General features: G+C 42.6%; 1 protein-coding gene across 4 annotated transcripts in view; it reads right to left on the reverse strand.

Annotated features, from left to right (window-relative positions):
- SRGAP1 (SLIT-ROBO Rho GTPase activating protein 1) overlaps nt 1-18,900 on the reverse strand; it is a 205,123-nt gene that overhangs the window by 7,517 nt on the left and 178,706 nt on the right. For all 4 annotated transcript variants that reach the window (XM_069764703.1, XM_069764702.1, XM_069764700.1 and 1 more), the window contains exons 15-18: nt 16,023-16,157; nt 4,369-4,474; nt 3,604-3,828; nt 2,629-2,708 (exon numbers count right to left, since the gene is read on the reverse strand). In XM_069764703.1, the coding sequence (XP_069620804.1) occupies nt 2,629-2,708; nt 3,604-3,828; nt 4,369-4,474; nt 16,023-16,157 (546 nt within the window). The remainder of the gene's footprint in view (nt 1-2,628; nt 2,709-3,603; nt 3,829-4,368; nt 4,475-16,022; nt 16,158-18,900) is intronic.

Genomic DNA, 18,900 nt, shown 5'->3' on the forward strand with positions numbered 1-18,900 from the left:
GTGACACTAAATTCACTACTTTGGCCAGTGATCGGCTGCAGCACTCAGAATATAGACAACAGCAGGGAGCCAAGAAGCCTTCTAGTGGTAGTGGATGGGTTAGGTATTACTGTTTGATTTCTGATTTATACAAATATAAGTAGCTTTTATATACTTTTACAAGGGTGGGCAACCAGTTAAAGTGCTATAAGCTCACCGATTGGTCCTCCAATGAACAGATGTGTATTTGTCTTCAGTCCACCCCTTCTCCTTTCTTAGAACACTTTTGGTAGGTACCACCATCTACATCAGAGGTCTCAAACACGCGGCCCCTCCGGCTGCTTCATGCGGCCCACCTGGATGGGGGACCGATCTGCAATATATGGGGGCACCTGGATGGGTGACATGTCTAATATATGGGGGGGGGGACCTGGATGGGGCACATGTCTGCAATATATGGGGGAACCTGGATGGGGCACATGTTTGCAACATATGGGGGGGACCTGGATGGGGCACATGTTTGCAACATATGGGGGGGCCTGGATGGGGCACATGTCTGCAATATATGGGGGGGACCCGGATGCGGGACATGTCTGCAATGTATGGGTGAACCTGGATGGGGGACATGTCTGCAATATATGGGGGAAACTGGATGGGGGACATGTCTGCAATATAGGAGGGAAACTGGATGGGGGACATGTCTGCAATATAGGGGGGAAACTGGATGGGGGACATGTCTGCAATATAGGGGGGGAAACTGGATGGGGCACATGTCTGCAATATAGGGGGGGAAACTGGATGGGGACATGTCTGCAATATAGGGGGGAAACTGGATAGGGGACATGTCTGCAATATAGGGGGGAAACTGGATGGGGCACATGTCTGCAATATATGAGGGAAACTGGATGGGACACATGTCTGCAATATCGGGACATGGATGGGGGACATAACGACAAGAATGGGACCGGCATGGGGCCCATTACTACCTACAAGATGGGGACCAGCATGGGGCATTACTACAAGATAGGGACCGACATGGTGCACATTACTACAAGATAGGGACCGGCATGGGGCACATTACTACAAGATGAGGACCGGCATCGTACATTACTACAAGATAGGGACCGGCATGGGGCACATTACTACAAGATGAGGACCGGCATGGGGCACATTACTACAAGATAGGGACCAGTTCAAAAGGTGTATAGAGAAAAAATGGTATCACTAAAATGTCATTTTGTCATGCAAATAATGCGGCCCCCGAAATTAAATGTTTTTCTGTGTGCCGCCCATATACCCAGCTGAGATTGAGACCCCTGATCTACATAATGGGAGCAACCCACAAGACCTGCTGTTTTGATGATGCTTTAAACCCAATAATTGACCCATCATAATTTGGCTTTTAAAGTTAACAAGTACTGTTTGGTTGTTTATTTTTCCTTCCTCTAAAATCAATTTTAAGAAGTGACAGTTCACTTGATGACCAATATATCCAACACCTTGACAGCTGCCACTATCACAATATGATCAATGTTATTCCAGTACAAGTTAGTTTGTATACACAATTTAATATATATATATCTATCTTTTTATGTTTTGTCAGCACTGAATGACTGTTCAAACCAAGTATGGGAGCTCGGTGCTCCACGGCAGGGCCAATCATTTATATACACCTTCCCACCTGCTTGGTTTCCATCTATCGCCACGGTTTTCTGGCTCTATGAAACCAGAGCTGTTAAAGATGAAGAGGGGTGGAAATAAAGGGAAAACAAGCCGGTGGGAAGGTGTATGTACATGATTGGCATCGGAGTGAAACATCAAGAGGTGGGAATTAGTTTGAATAGTCATTTTGTTCTGACAGACTCCATACAAACGGTTGATCTTGACTTTAAGATCGCTTCTTCCAGTAGGTGGCACTACAGCTCCTATCCTCCCCGAAGAGGCAATTCGATGTGTTTTGCCAGTGAACCAATAGGATTGAACATTCATTGCAATAACTAAAATAATGCAGCTAAAAGGTACTGTGTATCTTTGTCTGGGAAATACCAGTTGAACCAGCAAGGTATATTAATCTTGCACAAATCACTGTTTAGGACACATGCCAATATGCAGGCTTGAGATTAAATCTGTTAAGTCATTTGGATAGATAAATGTAATAAATCTTGGCAAATACCATCTTATAGTAAGATCTCTGGCGTTACCAATCAATGATGCTATTTTCTGACGGTGCTTGTGTGGCAGAATGAAACAAATCAATAACAACAAACACATGATTTGCTGACCTGGGCATCCCTCACCATGAATATAAACTCCACAACAGTTTCACGCTTATAACAAAGATCTTCATTTACACAAGATTTACAGAGGGATTGCATGTATTCCTAGAAATGCAATGCCCTCTCCACTTAGGACTAAAACATTTATCGCAAATGCTAAATCTAATTCCACGTAGGTTGTAGAACATCGGATTGTTTTCTACAGTGTAAAGCCGGCCATACCGATTATGTCACGGTCAGCTTAGCCCTCTGATGGACAGAATTACCATGTGCATGTACAAGGGGTGAAGAGATCTGCTGCCCATTTCTACATTTCCATGTATATGTAGGGTTGTAAATAGCGAATTAGGAAAATAAATCGAGACGTAAATACCATCTTCACTTGTGTGATTCTCATTGCCACCATCGTGATCAACTTCTTCTAATGTGCCATGTTCACTGTAAGGGCTGTCACTACAAGTACAGGAAATATGAAATGTAAAGGATCGAACAACATAACAGAGGCTGATTGCAAGTCATGTACATTCTACACCAAATAAATCAGCGAAGCGTGCCTTTACCCCGTCATGTTTAGGTTATCTGCAACTAAAAGCAATGTCTGTACAAATGAGCATTATAGTCTGCAGGCCTATGTGTCCAACTCGACATACTGTATATATTACTGCCTTCTGACACATCTAACCGTATTCAATTATTTCAGTGTGTACAAATGGTGATTAGTTATAATAAGCAGTGATGAGTGAAAGTGCTCGGATAATGTTTTATCAGAGCATGCTCGGGCATGCGTGTATATTATGTTCGAGTCCCAGCGGCTGCATGATTTGTGGATGTTAGACAGAAGCAACACGTGGGGATTGCCTGTTTGTAGAGTGGTGTGTAGTGTCACATACCAATACCTCCCATAGTATTGTAAAGAGACTTATGCCTGTGAACAGCTACTTAAAAGTGACTGCACTACCACATTTCATTTTACCAAGGGCCCCATGGTGGTCCCCAAATAATAACTGACATAATGACTCGATTGGCTGCAGGAGTTATTTGGTCTCAGGGGAGCAGTGGGAATAAAATAAAAACTGGTCACTTTTAACCTGATGATAGGTCCTTATTTAGATATACGAACAAATCATCAGGTCATAAGATAATCCAGCAACAGTAGAAGAAAGGAGACGCTGCTGTATTTCTTACATGATGTGGGAAGGCAGTTATATTATTTATGGTCAGCGCAGACTGGGATATTAGTGTAGCGGAGCCTAGAAGCAGCAATGGGAAAATAGAAACATACTGGTCTCCAACTAGAAGGTAGAACTCCAATACTTCAGCCCTGGATGTGTGATCCCAGAAGACCTACCAGTAGTCATCGCCAGCCATACATTTCTCATATACTGGGCCTTCTAGCTCTTTAACATCTGGAAAAATATTCTCATGGTGGATGATTATGGTTTTAACTATTTCATTCACATGAGCCTGACAAGACACTTGGTCTTGAACGTCTGGAACAGGCATCAACGTAGGCCCAAAGCAGATTGCCAAGTTGTATGGATCCATCATATTTTCATCGCTATACTGAGAAAGGCTGGAAAGAAACAAAAGCGAAGGTGACGGTAGCTCAGTTACTGGGGCATACTAATACTTAGACAACATGATAAATAATAAACATTAATGTTCTGTGAAATTTCTTCGACATGCGGTTTCAGTAGCATTAGCTATATCCTTAAAGGGGTTGTCCGGCTTTGGGGTACAAGTCTGTAGTTACTCTACGTGACTGCAGATTTGTGAATCCTCACATCATGTACACTGAGTTATGTGAAGAGAGGGCAGTCGTGTGATAACAAGTATGCGATTTGCATACGTATAGCCACATGCCGACTAGACTGTGTCCAGCCTCGCTTAATACACTTGATTGAGTGAGGCTGCGCCCATCTAGTTGGCATGTGATTGCATGTATACCTGTGGTCACACGCCTGCTGCTCCTGGAAAATCATCACAGCACAAAGTACAAACGATGTAGTTCAAGGCCGGACAACCCTTTTAATTGACTAATTAAGGATAGTGATATTACTAGAAACAAATAAGTGTAATAAAATCACGTAACTTAGATTGAAAGGATACTTACTGGTTGAGAAATGCAAAGAGGTATCGCATGACTATGAGCACAGTCCTGGGCAGTGTCAGCAGGATTTTCCTGATGTGCATGGCCCTCTCATAGAGATTCTCCACTCCTGTCACAAGACGACATGATTGGAATAATAAGCAGCCTCTAATGTTATATTGGTCCTGAGATTAACGCACAAGCGAGTCATTCTTACAGAAGGTCTGTCATCATCCGGACATGTAGTTGTAGCAAATTTATTCCCCAGGAAATACCAATCCGGCAGTATCTTTTCTTAGAACTCTGTGTCAAGCAGTTCCTCTGTTATTCGTGAAAATGTATGGCTAAAATGACAATTGAGCCTTAGTATTGCTCTTGTCAAAAGCATGTGTCCTGCCATAGTCTGGACAGCGTCATACGGTACACCCAGCCATCAAGGTATTTAGATATTTCTAGCGGGAATGACAGAGGGACGTCAGAACACAATGCTCAAAAATTGTTATACTATAGGAACAGACGTGCCAGAGGCAGTGACAGGTCATCTTTAGAAGTATAATAAGCCATTTTTAAATGAATGCTGTACATGGAATGCAGCGGACTCGAAGCAATCGACTTAGTGGACTTATCTTCAAATTGATGGCCTGTGCTTAAGACAGGCCATTAATACTAGTGGCCATTAGATTCCTGACACCCCACTATTCTTTATGGTTCAATTTGTATTAACATATACAAGATATATAACATTACAATTAAACAAGTGAACAAGGCTACGTAGGTTCCACACCTAATGCAGGTTCAATACAATGGTAAAATGTATGAAGCTACATCTTAAAACCAATTATGATACATTGTCCAGGACTGTTTATCTAATAAAAATGTAAGAAATAGGAAAAAAGAGACAAAAGGAAATGAAGAAGGGAAAGAGTTGGGATGTCACTGATTATGTAACGACTAAATACATTTTCCTTGTATCAACCATGTTTGGAGACAATTACAGTAGATTCTTTAAACACATGAACCAAATCACATATGCAAACCGGCTAATCTATAGACTGCTTGGAAAATTACATAATGGTGGATGGGCTGCTCTTGATCATTATCTTTATTGTAAAAAATTGGGGTAAAACTTAATTTTGTCTCACAGAATATAAGAGGTCTGAAGGATAATTCAAAAAGGCATGCAATTTTTGAATATGTAAAAATGGTCAATCTGGCAATTATAGGGTTACAAGAAATGCATAGATCAAGAGATTGTTGGTTTGATGCATAGGTCTTTGATGGGGTTCAGCTTGCACCCTTTGTACACCAATTGCTTCAAACACTTATAGTGCATAAAAGCCTGATGAGAGGAGGTTTGTAGGTGCTCGTTATTTAAAGGAACCTGTCAGCAGGATTGTGCTCAGTAACCGACAGTGTAAAGGTCGGCGCTGTTATACTGATTACAATGATACCTTGGTTGATGAAATCCGTCTTGTGGTTGTTTATAATTCTTTATTTTCAGTTCTGTGTTAATGATCTGCTCGTGCCCCGGGGTGGTCTGTGGGGTGGTCTTCATGTGGTGCTCTGATTAGCTATTCATAATGCAGACTGCTGACAGGTCACTGATCCCTCATTGACCGGCCCCCTAGTTTACATACTGATTATTAGATGTACTTTAAAAAAAAATCACCCTCAGCAGACAGATGCCGGTACCTGCGCTGCAGCATGATCACATTAAACTATTTTATTTAGTCATATACCGGTACATTGATTCTGGAAAAAACAACAACTCAAAATGGAGCTGGCCGTGCCTGCGCAGTAGAATCTATTGGTGACCTGATAGATGCTACTGCACAGGTGCCATTTTGACAAAGATTTTTGTTTTTTTCAAAATCAATGTATATGACTAAATGAAGCAATTTAGTGCACATTATACATGCGATCATGCCTCTGTCTTCTGCCTGCTGAGGGTGTTTTTTTTCCCCAGAACATATAATATTCAGTATGCAAAATTGGGGGCCGGTCAGTGAGGGATCAGTGACCTGTCAGCAGTCTGCATTATGAATACCTAATCAGAGCACCACATGCAAACCCCCCACACAGGCCGCCCCACAACATGGGCATATCACTAACACAAAACTGAAAATACAGATTACACAACAACCACAAGACTGATTTCATCATCCAGGTATCAATTTAATCAGCATAACGGCGCCGACCTGACACTGTCTGTAGGTTACTGTGCACAATCCGGCTGACAGGTTCCCTTTAACTTCCGATTTTCAATGTGCCATTGTCGTAGTATACGTTCCCTCTCCTTACTTGAATGTACCACTCAGGAAAATTCTAATGAAACTAGCAGATTGGGAGACTTCAATAATATTTGTAACCCTTGTAGGTATAAATTTTCTGGAGGCGAGGACTCCATCTCCCCATTTGGCTGCGTTATAGCGGAGGCAGGTTTGGTTGACATCTGGAGGGAGAAGTTTTTCCCAACCGAAATGCTTACTCCTGCACCAAATCAACATGTTACTCCCTCTCCAGAATTGACCTCTTGTTATGCAACTTGCTTATGATCCCAGTGCTCACTGATATCGAATATTCCCCTAGATCTTTATCAGACCATTATACTCTTTTGTTAAAGATGTAACTGCACCCAATAAGTGCTAGATTTTCGTAAGGATGGAAGATAAATCTGTCCTGGATGGAAATTATAGATTGTAAGAATGTTAGTGGGAGATTGGAGCAATTTTTTGCTATTAGTTAGGGTTCGGAGCCAATTAATATGGCATGGGATACCATGAAAGCCTTTCCAAGGGGGGTGGGTTATTGATTAGAGAGAAAAAGATTGTTCAAGATAATTTCCAATGGAAAAGTATAAACTTAAAAATAAAGTCCGGAAAACTGAGGCATCAATCATTTTGTATAATAGCCCTGAAAACTTAACATGATAGAAGGAGTCTCAAAAACAACTAAAATCTTTCCAAATGGAGCAAGTCAACAATAAAATGTATGGTTTTAAAACAGTATTGTTGTGAGGAGGTTGAGACCACTGGTCGGTTAATTGCATGGATGGTGCAGCCCCCCCCCCTTCCCAAAAAAAGCTTTCATATATCAATTTAGAGATGAGGAGCGCAATGCATCTCTAAGACCCTTGAAATCCTGTGCAGCTTTTATTCTAGTTTGTACTCATCTGGGGTTAATTAAGCTCAGGAGGACTTGATGGGCTATTTGTCTGGGATAACCTTCAGCTCCATAGAGGATAAAGACAGGGATTTTTTTTTTTTTGTTCAGTTAATTTTCTTGGAAGAAATTCAACAGGCTGTAAGAAAAATGCCTAATGATAAGGCTCCTGGGGGTAGATGGCCTTCCAATTGAAGTATTTAAATATTTTGAGGAAGAATTATTACCACATTATTTGAAATTATAAATAATGCCTTTTATCTGAGATGATCCCAAACTCACTTTATGAGGCTGTAAGAGTTGTTGTGCCCAAAGAAGGGAAAGATAATGAGGTACCCGATTCATACAGGCCGATATCATTATTGACATCAGATGTTAGTTCTGTCCAAAACCCTTGCTTCCCATCTGAACACAGTGAATGAATCAGTAATTCATCCTGACCAGGCAGGGTTTATGTCCTCTAAGTCAACTGCTATAAACCTGCGTTGGCCATTTCCTTACCTGCAAGTGGCACGGGTGGATGGATCTTAAGCAAAAAGCTATTTTATCCTTAGACGCCGGCTGAGGCTTTTGATAGTGTGGAGTGGGGTTACATTGGGGCAATTTTAAAGAAAATGGTGTTTGGACCTAACTTCATTCAATGGGTACAGAGGTCCATCTGCTAAAAGAAGAGTGAATGGAGATATCTCTGAGAATCTAGAGCTATACAGGGGAACGCGGCATGGCTGGCCGTGGTCTACGCCACTTTTTTGCCCTGGCTATTGAGCCCCTGGATGACTAGGCAATAGCCTGGGCTAGAGGGTTTTAAATATGGAAATAAAAGGAAAATGGGTTGATATCTATGCGGATGACCTTTTATTATTTGTTAACAAGATGACCAACTCACTTCCAATTATAATGGAAATTATGAATACTTTTGGGACTATAAATTGGTCAAAGTCTGCTTTGTTGAGGATTGATACCCTTGAGAAAGATAGTTTCTTAAATATTCCAATAGTTTCAAAATTCAAATATCTTGGAACTTATGTCACAAAAAACTATATCCCTTTGAATCTTTGTCCACTGATAACTAGATCCAAACAAAGTGGGTGATTGGGGTAAATGGTATCGACTCTGGGGAGGACAAACGTGCCATATGTCTACATAGCTCTGCATAATTCATGTACATGGATTCCTAAATACTGGTTTAGAGAGATGCACAATATTTTAAGGGATTTGGTCTGGAGGAGAGTAATAGCTGTAATAAAGGTGGAAGAGTTTCCTAAAAACCTGCGGGGAGGGGATTAGCATTACTGCACACCTGGGGATACTTTCTAGCCTCTCAGTTACAACATTTTACAGGATGGGCTTTGAATGGGATCACAGGGGCAGGGGTCGTAATACTAACATTTCTGGATGAGGATGGAAATCTGATACATATTTATCTAGAGGCAGGCAAGTTTAAGGTCAATTATACGGGTTTTCCGAGAAACTCTTATTCATAAAACTTGGAGGTCCTGTAAGAAGGGGTGGTAATGGAATACTTTAAATATGTTCCTATTTGGAATGACTCCTGTTTTGAGGAAAGGCCGAGTTTGGATGGTTTTGAGAAGTGTAAAAAGGAAGGGATTGAAGTAGTTGCATTAATTAGATGAGGAAGGACACTAGTTCATTTGAATTTGTCAGATCTTTACGATTGCGGCATGCTGGAAGAGCCCAGGAATCTACCTCGGATTTGACTATTTCACTTAATGGGATACTGGACTCGGTGGAGACTGCTAAAACTACTAAGGTCCTTACCCCTCTTATGTATAATTCTTTGCTATTAAAGATTCTAGGAGACAGTATGGCTACAAATAAACAAATGGAAGAATGATGTGGGACTAATTACTCAAGAGAACTGAGAGGATATTCTAGAGACACCAGGAAAAGTATCAATAAGTGCAACTCAAAGATCTCAATTATTTCTTATAGCTAGAGTAAACAGAACCCATAAAATACTATATAGGATGGGCCTTCGGACCGGGTAAGATTTACTCTATATGTTTTGGTCCTGCCCCCATATGGCTGTGCTATGGGCAGACTAGTCTCAGAGGTCGATACCATTCATATACCTCTAGGTCTCAAGATGTGTGTGTTAAACCATGTGGGAAAGATTGGAAGTTCGCCCCGTAAACAAAGCAAAAATATTGTATCAAAGCTGAAAGGCTATAGCTAGGCATTGGCTGGCAAATACTCTACCCTTAATAGAAGAGGTGCTGAGCTGAAATGCCCAATGGCAGTGTCGGAAGAGCTCACCAGAGAAGTTATTTTCAATACACTTGTTCTTTAATAGTAATATACTATGTCAGACAAAAGAAATGTCACGATTTCACCGTGTTTGATATGTGAGGTATTTGGTCCATGTACTATATAGGTCAGGGGTGTCAAACTGCATTCCTCGAGGGATGCAAACAGGTCATGTTTTCAGGATTTCCTTGTACTGCACAGGTGATAATTTAATCACCTACACAGATAATGAGTTGGTGATTAAATTATCACCTGTGCAGTACAAGGAAATCCTGAAAACATGACCTGTTTGCAGCCCTCGAGGAATGCAGTTTGACACACCTGATATAGGTAATATAATTTTATGCAAACTCAGATAGTCAATGGAGAGGTGGTACTAGTTGGAGTTACAAAAAAATAAAAAAGGCGGAGAAAAAAAATCTAGATATCTGTGTTATTGTTGGACTGATTACTTTAATAAAAACGATTTGATTAAAAAAAAAAACAACAAAAAAAATCAATTAGATTTTATTTTGTGACGATAGATTCTTTACAGGAAATCTGTTTTGATCATCTGGGTGCTTTATTATAGTACCAGATCGTGTATGGCAATATATCAAGCACAGCCCATGCACAATACATCAGAACCAAAGGCTGCACTATGACCGCTGAAACCTTAGAACCTTTCAGTAAATGATCATTTTGGAAAGGTACAATCTAGCAAGGAAAGGCTACTTCTGGGAAGTCCTGACACAAAGCGTTCTGGGGATATGACTGCACTGAGGAAATAAAAGCTTTTCGGTTATTTAATCTTTATTACGCGGATGCTGCACGTTGGGCTGCCACCAGCAAGACAGCAGATATGTGGTCTAAGATTTCTCATGCTCAGTAATGATTAAGTGTCTCTTCTGTGGGCTGTGCTACAGCCAGACACCACAATGCCTGCTCAACACTCGCTTTCTCCATGTGTTGCTCCTGGGAATAAAGGCTTGTGACACTGCAGAAAGATATTGTGTCATTTCCTGAGGTGAGAAATTCTACACCAAAGAATGTAAAGAATAGTCTCTAATAGATGGAGTTTAGTCTCATTTTAGCCCAGAAAGCGCTCTATATTAGTCAGATCAGAACATTGCCCTTGAAGACACGGAATAAATGAATAGTAAAAAATATGATATGTATAAAGCATGAGACACTGCAACACAATTCACTCCGAGCAGAGTATGCATTTTCTAGTAGCACAATCAATGAGAATTTAGGTGTGTTTGGCAGAGGGGAAGGTGTTAGGTTCTGGCTTGTTTGAATGTTTATTAGGTATATCACCAGAAAAAGCTAGAGACAGATTCCAGGCACGGCACAAGTAAGAGGGTCTCTATGGAACTACAGCTACTCAATCAAATCTGACCGCAGTTAGCCTCAATATCCCACTTCCCCACCACAGTTACATAAATGCAAAAGGGAGATAGAAGGATTTGTTTGGCAAAATCCTTGCGCTGTAGAGCCAATGTTCACCTTTAATTTTGTATCCCATTTCCATAAGGACATAACATGGGCCAATTTTAGTATTCGTATTATTTCTATGGGCTTTATAACTCAAACTAACCGGGATTTGGGATGCTGTTAATTCAGATCAATACACTCACAGGCAGGCTAAGATTTGTAGTGGTAATACAGATGTTAAAATCTGCTACAATATGGCCATCTGAATATGATCTAACTTTTTAAAGTGACATTGTCATGAGATCGTTACAAGGAAATCTTTAGAAATAACATATCCTGTAGTCTAACAATGAAAGCACAGAGGAGTACTCATGCTACACCCAGGCTAGTGTTTGGGCGATGTGTGGATACACATTTTATAAAAGCTGGCTGAAATTTCCAATTTCAGCAGAATTGGTTGTTCATGTAATATGTATACAGGACTCCCGACTCACCCAGGATATATTATGTTGGAGGGAAAATGGATCTGGCAGCTGGAATTCAATAACCCAATCCTTTTGTTCTGTGCGCAGAGAATCCATTGCCAGGTGGTTCTGGTTTACGTAGCTCTCCCAATAACGCCAAAAATTCAAGCCCGTCCCATAATCTTTACAAAGCTGTTGTCTGAACGATGGTTTGGCTGATTATTCATTCATCCACCATCTCCCAAGTCTTTTTCATACACAGTAGCGCTTAGCTGGCCGAGCACTCCTGTGTTCTTTATGAAAGTGCTGATGCCAGACATCTGTGGCGCTCAGAGAACAAAAGGATTGGTAGTCCAAAATTGGACATGCAGGATTCTTCTTCGCTAGACAGTCTGTCGGTGGACAATTGGGAGGCCTCCCCCTATACACAATACACTGTCAACTGAACGTGTCAATGTCAGTGTGTTCAGACCACCGTTAGACTAATGTTTTTTTATTTGTCATCTTCTGATCTCTAATAAAGATTAATTGTATTTCACAATTTTTGACTTCTCTGGTTGATTTTTCTGCACTTTCGGTCACTCATGTTTTTCACTAACCATCTGGATCCCTTCGTCATCACAGTCCTATATGTTGATGTAGACTCTAATAGTGTAGTGCACAGTCACAGGTTTAGTATGTGCTCTTCACGCCGTTAGACTACTGCGAGTCTTCAGCCGATATGGGTCTAATGTGCATTTTCGGCTGACGTAGGACTAATATGTGTGGGTGCCTTTAGACAGATAGGTGTAGTGTATTTTGAGGAGATCCACATGAGTCAGTTACTGTCCTTGAAAAAAAAAAAAAAGAAAGGACCAGGGCCTTTTCAGTATGAGAATTTCTTCAAACAAACAATTCCATTACAACAACCTTTAAGACCCCTGTGAGTGTGACATGGTGTCTCTAAAATAGGTATTAAGAGGAGATACATTTTTTTTTTATCTAGAAGTTACACAGAAATAGATAGCCCATTAACCTTTTGGGAGTCTTTCAGGGCTGCAGGATTTATCAAGGCAAGGCATAAATTGAACTTTAGTTGTAGTTAAAATTATTGGAAAACCAAATAATGAGAACAAAACCCAAGCCATTTATGCACACAGCCATAAAGCTAAAAATTCACCAGGAACACACCACTGCTGAAAAAAAAACAGGAGTCATTCTTCACCTTCCAATAATTTCTACCAGATGTTAAGGAAGGTCATATAGTCAAGCATTGTTGCATACTAAGTGGCTTGTAATTTTTTTATTAGGTAAAATGAAAATAAGAGAAGAAGTCCTCATTATATGAGCACATGTGAACTATACTGCATGAGGTAGATGGTGAAGCATACTTCTGTATGCCACAGTGTAGTCATATAATATGCCTTATACCGCTCTAGCCTGCTAGAAGCTTTCCCACTACATATGGTAAATGGACAAAACTCGTTTTAGCTTAAAAGCCTACAGGTATCAACTTAAAGTGGTTTTCTGACTTCCACAAAGACACGTGGTCGTCAGGAATGGCAATGTAAAGTCTTGGACGTTCCACAATAACCGAGTAGGACAAGGGGCACATGCGTCATTGTCCTGAAATGGGAAAGCCCTAGAAGTGCAGTACCACAGTCTACAGAGCCAAAAAAGAAGAGTAGCCATTGGATTCTTCCAGGCCAATGCTGCTATGGAATTAAACCAGGCTACAGCATCACTTCCATGCAGGGCCGGACTGGCCATCGCGCAGTTCTGGCAAATGCCAGAAGGGCCGGTGGCAGTAGTGGGCCGCTCGAGTGTGCCGCTGTCGGCACACTCCCCCCACTGTCGGCACACTCCCCGGCGCCCCGCATTCAGCAATACCGGCGTCTATGATGCAGGTACAGTTGAATGCAATGATGGAGGAGAGAGCATCTGCTGTCGCTCCCTCTCCCATTATTCCCTGCTCTGCTGCTGACACTGCGGGTGCGTGATGACGTCATATCATCGCGCACCTGCTGTGTGTCGGGCGGGCAGACTGCAGCTGCTGAGACCGGAGCCTGGAGCAGCGCGGGGCATGAGGAAAGGTGAGTAGAGAGTTGTTGTTTTTCTTATATATACATCAATGAGTGATAACTGGATTGTGGGGCTATGGAGGGGGGGGGGGGCTGCATTACATTCTATGGGAGCTGTGCTGCATTACATTCTATGGGGGCTGTGCTGCATTACATTCTATGGGGGCTGTGCTGTATTACATTCTATGGGGGCTGTGCTGCATTACATTCTATGAGGGCTGTGCTGCATTACATTCTATGGGGGCTGTGCTGTATTACATTCTATGGGGGCTGTGCTGTATTACATTCTATGGGGGCTGTGCTGTATTACATTCTATGGGGGCTGTGCTGTATTACATTCTATGGGGGCTGTGCTGTATTACATTCTATGGGGGCTGTGCTGCATTACATTCTATGGGGGCTGTGCTGCATTACATTCTATGGGGGCTGTGCTGCATTACATTCTATGGGGGCTGTGCTGCATTACATTCTATTGGGGTTGTGCTGCATTACATTCTATGGGGGCTGTACTGCATTACATTCTATGGGGGCTGTGCTGTATTACATTCTATGGGGGCTGTGCTGTATTACATTCTATGGGGGCTGTGCTGTATTACATTCTATGGGGGCTGTGCTGCATTACATTCTATGGGGGCTGTGCTGCATTACATTCTATGGGGGCTGTGCTGCATTACATTCTATGGGGGCTGTGCTGCATTACATTCTATTGGGGTTGTGCTGCATTACATTCTATGGGGGCTGTACTGCATTACATTCTATGGGGGCTGTGCTGTATTACATTCTATGGGGGCTGTGCTGTATTACATTCTATGGGGGCTGTGCTGTATTACATTCTATGGGGGCTGTGCTATATTACATTCTATGGGGGCTGTGCTGCATTACATTCTATGGGGCTGTACTGCATTACATTCTATGGGGGCTGTGCTATATTACATTCTATGGGGGCTGTGCTGCATTACATTCTATGGGGGCTGTGCTTCTATGGGGGCTGTGCTGTATAACATTCTATGGGGGCTGAACTGTAATGCTGGATACAGCTGTAATTATATGTTATATAGTCGTGTTACACTCCCCTCACTTCTTGTAACCTACAAGTGTACAAAGATATTATACGGTCACCATGTGACAAGTGGGCCTGTGTAACTTCAGATGCCAGGGCTGAATTTTAGTCCCAGTCCGGCCCTGCTTCCATGTCCCGGAGAACTGCTCCCTGGACATGTGCCCTTTTGTTAGTGTTTGTTGCTGAGCTCTGCAGAGCTATACTTAGCCCAGCATTTCCTCAGGATTTCCACAGTATAGTGTATTACGCTTCGTTAAACCAGTGCCTCATGGGATGAATAAAAACTAAAGGGCAATAAAGGTGATCTAGTAACCCAGAAAACAATTGAGCTACTGAGTGCAAGGGTTAACCTCCCTCTATGGCATCCATATTACTAATGTGAATGGAGCCTTAGGCTTTTCATATCTGATGCACACAAAGAGTATGCTGCAGCTTGCATTTTAAGTAATTGTACAATGGACTTCTGGATTTTTACAGATGTAAATTCAAGTCCAATCGCGAAAAGGAAACTGGATATTAGCCCTCTGGTCACACCTGTATGAACATGACTTCACCTACAGGACACTACAGTCCTGAGGAATAACCCACGCTTTGTAAGCTATCACCCTGCATACTGCTGAATTAGGCTTCAGGGACGAGGTGAACACTACAGCGAAACATTATATCCAGAATTACTTTTTTTGGACTCTACATTTGGTCATTTTAGATTAGCGGAGCCAGATATTGATTAATGACAATCTAACAGCTATTTTTTTTTATTTGTTCTGCCAGTAGAAGACTTTCTCTGTCCTTGATATCTTCTGCTCCTGAATCTAAGCAGCACTTCAATCCCGATAGCTCAGAGAAGATCAGAGTAGAGTGCAATTTGTGCCTGTGCTTGCCATGCCTCGTAGCTGCTGTGGCTGCCTGCCTGAACCTGAGCTCTACATGAAAGACAAGACAATTACTGAACCGAATACAAGCCTCTATTATGCCTGCAGGAATGCGTTCCTGCTGTGTTGGCCACAAAGAGTTATACATAATCATGTTGAAAAAGGGAGCGGTCCCAGCTGCGATTATGACTAAACTTTCTACCAAGAGTGGCGCAGATGTGGGACAAATTGCCTTCAAGACATGTAGTCATTCTTTTCCTCTTCTAGGAAATGCTGGCCAGAATACAGAACAGCCATCATGAGGAAGAAGGATGGAGGGTTTTAGTGAAGTAAGCAAGGAAAAGGAAGACTTTCTGAGGACAAAAAGATGACTTACGGATACAAGATATCAAATCGTTAAATCTTTCCTTGGGAAAGAGAGGGTTTTCTAAGCCTCGGAAGTACAGCTTCAGGACACCAGCCACAGAGTTGATGTCATGATTATTTTGGTCGTCTGTCAAAGGGTCCTCTCCTGTAAAAATGCACATAATGACCAGGTTACTATTGCGCTTTTCTGAAGTATGAGACAGGGAATATCCAAAATTATAGCCCGTGATGCCACTATAAATAGCAAAAATACTTATTTTAAAGCGCAAACATACCATTAGGTTTAACAATAGCTTAGCAAACTTATAAATTATATAGTGAATCTAAAACGAGATAGACCTCCATGGACATAACCAGAGGCTCATCTGACCACATATGCAAGTCTTTCTGCAGAAATCCACCAATGAGAACCACATGGAAAACATTGGATTTTTTAAAGCAGAGCATTTCAGGATTGCTATTCAAGAAAAGTTCAATATCTACCAACACATGTGTTTGTATGTATTATAGGGTAGGTCTCTGGTAGCCACAGCATAAGGTTTAATGTCCATCATAAACTTTATAGTCCAAAAACAAAAACAGCCTTTCTTCAGTTCAAATGCATAATATAAATCGTCCTTTCTTCTCAATGAACAAAGAAAATGTAGAAGCCTCACCAAACTCTGTATTCCAGGCAAAATTAGCTCAAGGAGTATTAAAGGGAACCTGTCACCCCGAAAATCGCGGGTGAGGTAAGCTCACCGGCATCAGGGGCTTATCTGCAGCATTCTGTAATGCTGTAGATAAGCCCCCGATGTTACCTGAAAGAGGAGAAAAAGACGTTAGATTATACTCACCCAGGGGCGGTCCCGCTGCTGGTCCGGTCAAATGGGTGTCTCTGGTCCGCTCCGGCGCCTCCCATCTTCATTACAAGACGTCCTCTTCTGATCTTCAGCCACGGCAACGGCGCAGGCGTACTTTGCTCTGCCCTGTTGAGGGCAGAGTAAAGTACTGTAGTATGCCTGCGCCGGAGCTGCAGCGTGAAGACAAGAAGAGGACGTCATCCTATGAAGATGGGAGGCCCTGGACCGGACCGCAACACCCATCGGACCAGAACCGGACCGGGACCACCCCTGGGTGAGTATAATCTAACGTCTTTTTCTCCTCTTTCAGGTAACATCGGGGGCTTATCTACAGCATTACAGAATGCTGTAGATAAGCCCCTGATGCCGGTGGGCTTACCTCACCCGCGATTTTCGGGGTGACAGGTTCCCTTTAAATGCATTCACCAGATAAATACCTCTGTTCAGCTCCAGCACAACTCCACCCTAATGAGCTAATCCAGCTGCTGTTATTAGGCCTGCAAACACCGAGCTGGATTATGGGAACAACCTTTCCCATCCAGACTCTTTTGGTTGCTCCTACAGTTGTGTGAAAAAAGTGTTTGCCCCCTTACTGATTTCCTATTCTTTTGCATGTTTGTCACACATAAATGTTTCAGATCAAGCAAATTTAAATATTAAACAAAGATAACAGAAGTAAACACAAAATGCGGTTTTTAAATGAAGGTCTTTATTATTAAGGGAAAAAGAAATCCAAACCTACATGGCCCTGTGTGAAAAAGTGATTGCCCCCTAAACCTAACTGGTTGGGCTACCCTTAAGGTACCTTCACACTAAGCGACGCTGCAGAGATATCGACAACGATGTCGATCGCTGCAGCGTCGCTGTTTGGTCGCTGGAGAGCTGTCACACAGACAGCTCTCCAGCGACCAACAATGCCGGTAACCAGGGTAAACATCGGGTTACTAAGCGCAGGGCCGTTTACCCTGGTTACCATCGTAAAAGTAAAAAAAACAAACACTACATACTTACCTTCCGCTGTCTGTCCCCGGCGCTCTGCTTTCCTGCACTGACTGTGAGCACAGCGGCCGGAAAGCAGAGCGGTGACGTCACCGCTGTGCTTTCCGGCTGGCCGGCGCTGACACAGGATGCAGGAGGAGTGCAGAGAAGCAGAGCGCCGGGGCCAGACAGCAGAAGGTAAGTATGTAGTGTTTGGTTTTTTTACTTTTACGATGGTAACCAGGGTAAACATCGGGTTACTAAGCGCGGCCCTGCGCTTAGTAACCCGATGTTTACCCTGGTTACCAGTGAAGACATCGCTGAATCGGAGTCACACACGCCGATTCAGCGATGTCAGCAGGAAGTCCAGCGACCAAATAAAGTGCTGGACTTTCTGCAGCGACCAACATCACAGCAGGATCCTGATCGCTGCTGCGTGTCAAACTGAACGATATCGCTATCCAGGATGCTTCAACGTCACGGATCGCTAGCGATATCGTTCAGTGTGACGGTACCTTTTAGGCTACGTTCACACTAGCGTTGCGCCGCCCTGCGTCGGCGACGCAACGCGCGACGCACGGAAAAACGCGCGCAAAAACGCGCGCGTTTTGCGACGCGTGCGTCATTTTTTGACGAAATCGGACGCAAGAAAAATGCAACTTGTAGCGTTTTCTTGCGTCCGACGCTAGCGTCTAAAACGACGCACGTGTCGGAAAACGCGTGCAAAAAGACGCACGCGTCCCCTATGTTAAACATAGGGGCGCGTCGCCGCTGCGTCGCCGACGCAACAGCGACGCGACGCTAATGTGAACGTAGCCTTACAGAAAACAACTGCAATCAAGTGTTTATGATAACTTCCAATTAGCCTTTTACAAAGCTCTGGAGGAATTTTGGCTCACTCATTTTTGGAGAGTTGTTGTAATTCAGCCACATTGGGGGATTTCCGAGCATAAACCACCTTTTTAAGGCCATACAGAGGGAAGCACAATTGGATTAACGTCATGACTATGACTAGACCACTTTAAAAATCTTAGTTTTGTTTTTCTCTCTTTTCATATAACGAGCCAA

This window comes from Ranitomeya imitator, chromosome 4 (assembly GCF_032444005.1).
Source record: "Ranitomeya imitator isolate aRanImi1 chromosome 4, aRanImi1.pri, whole genome shotgun sequence".
In the NCBI taxonomy this organism is placed as follows: domain Eukaryota; kingdom Metazoa; phylum Chordata; class Amphibia; order Anura; family Dendrobatidae; genus Ranitomeya; species Ranitomeya imitator.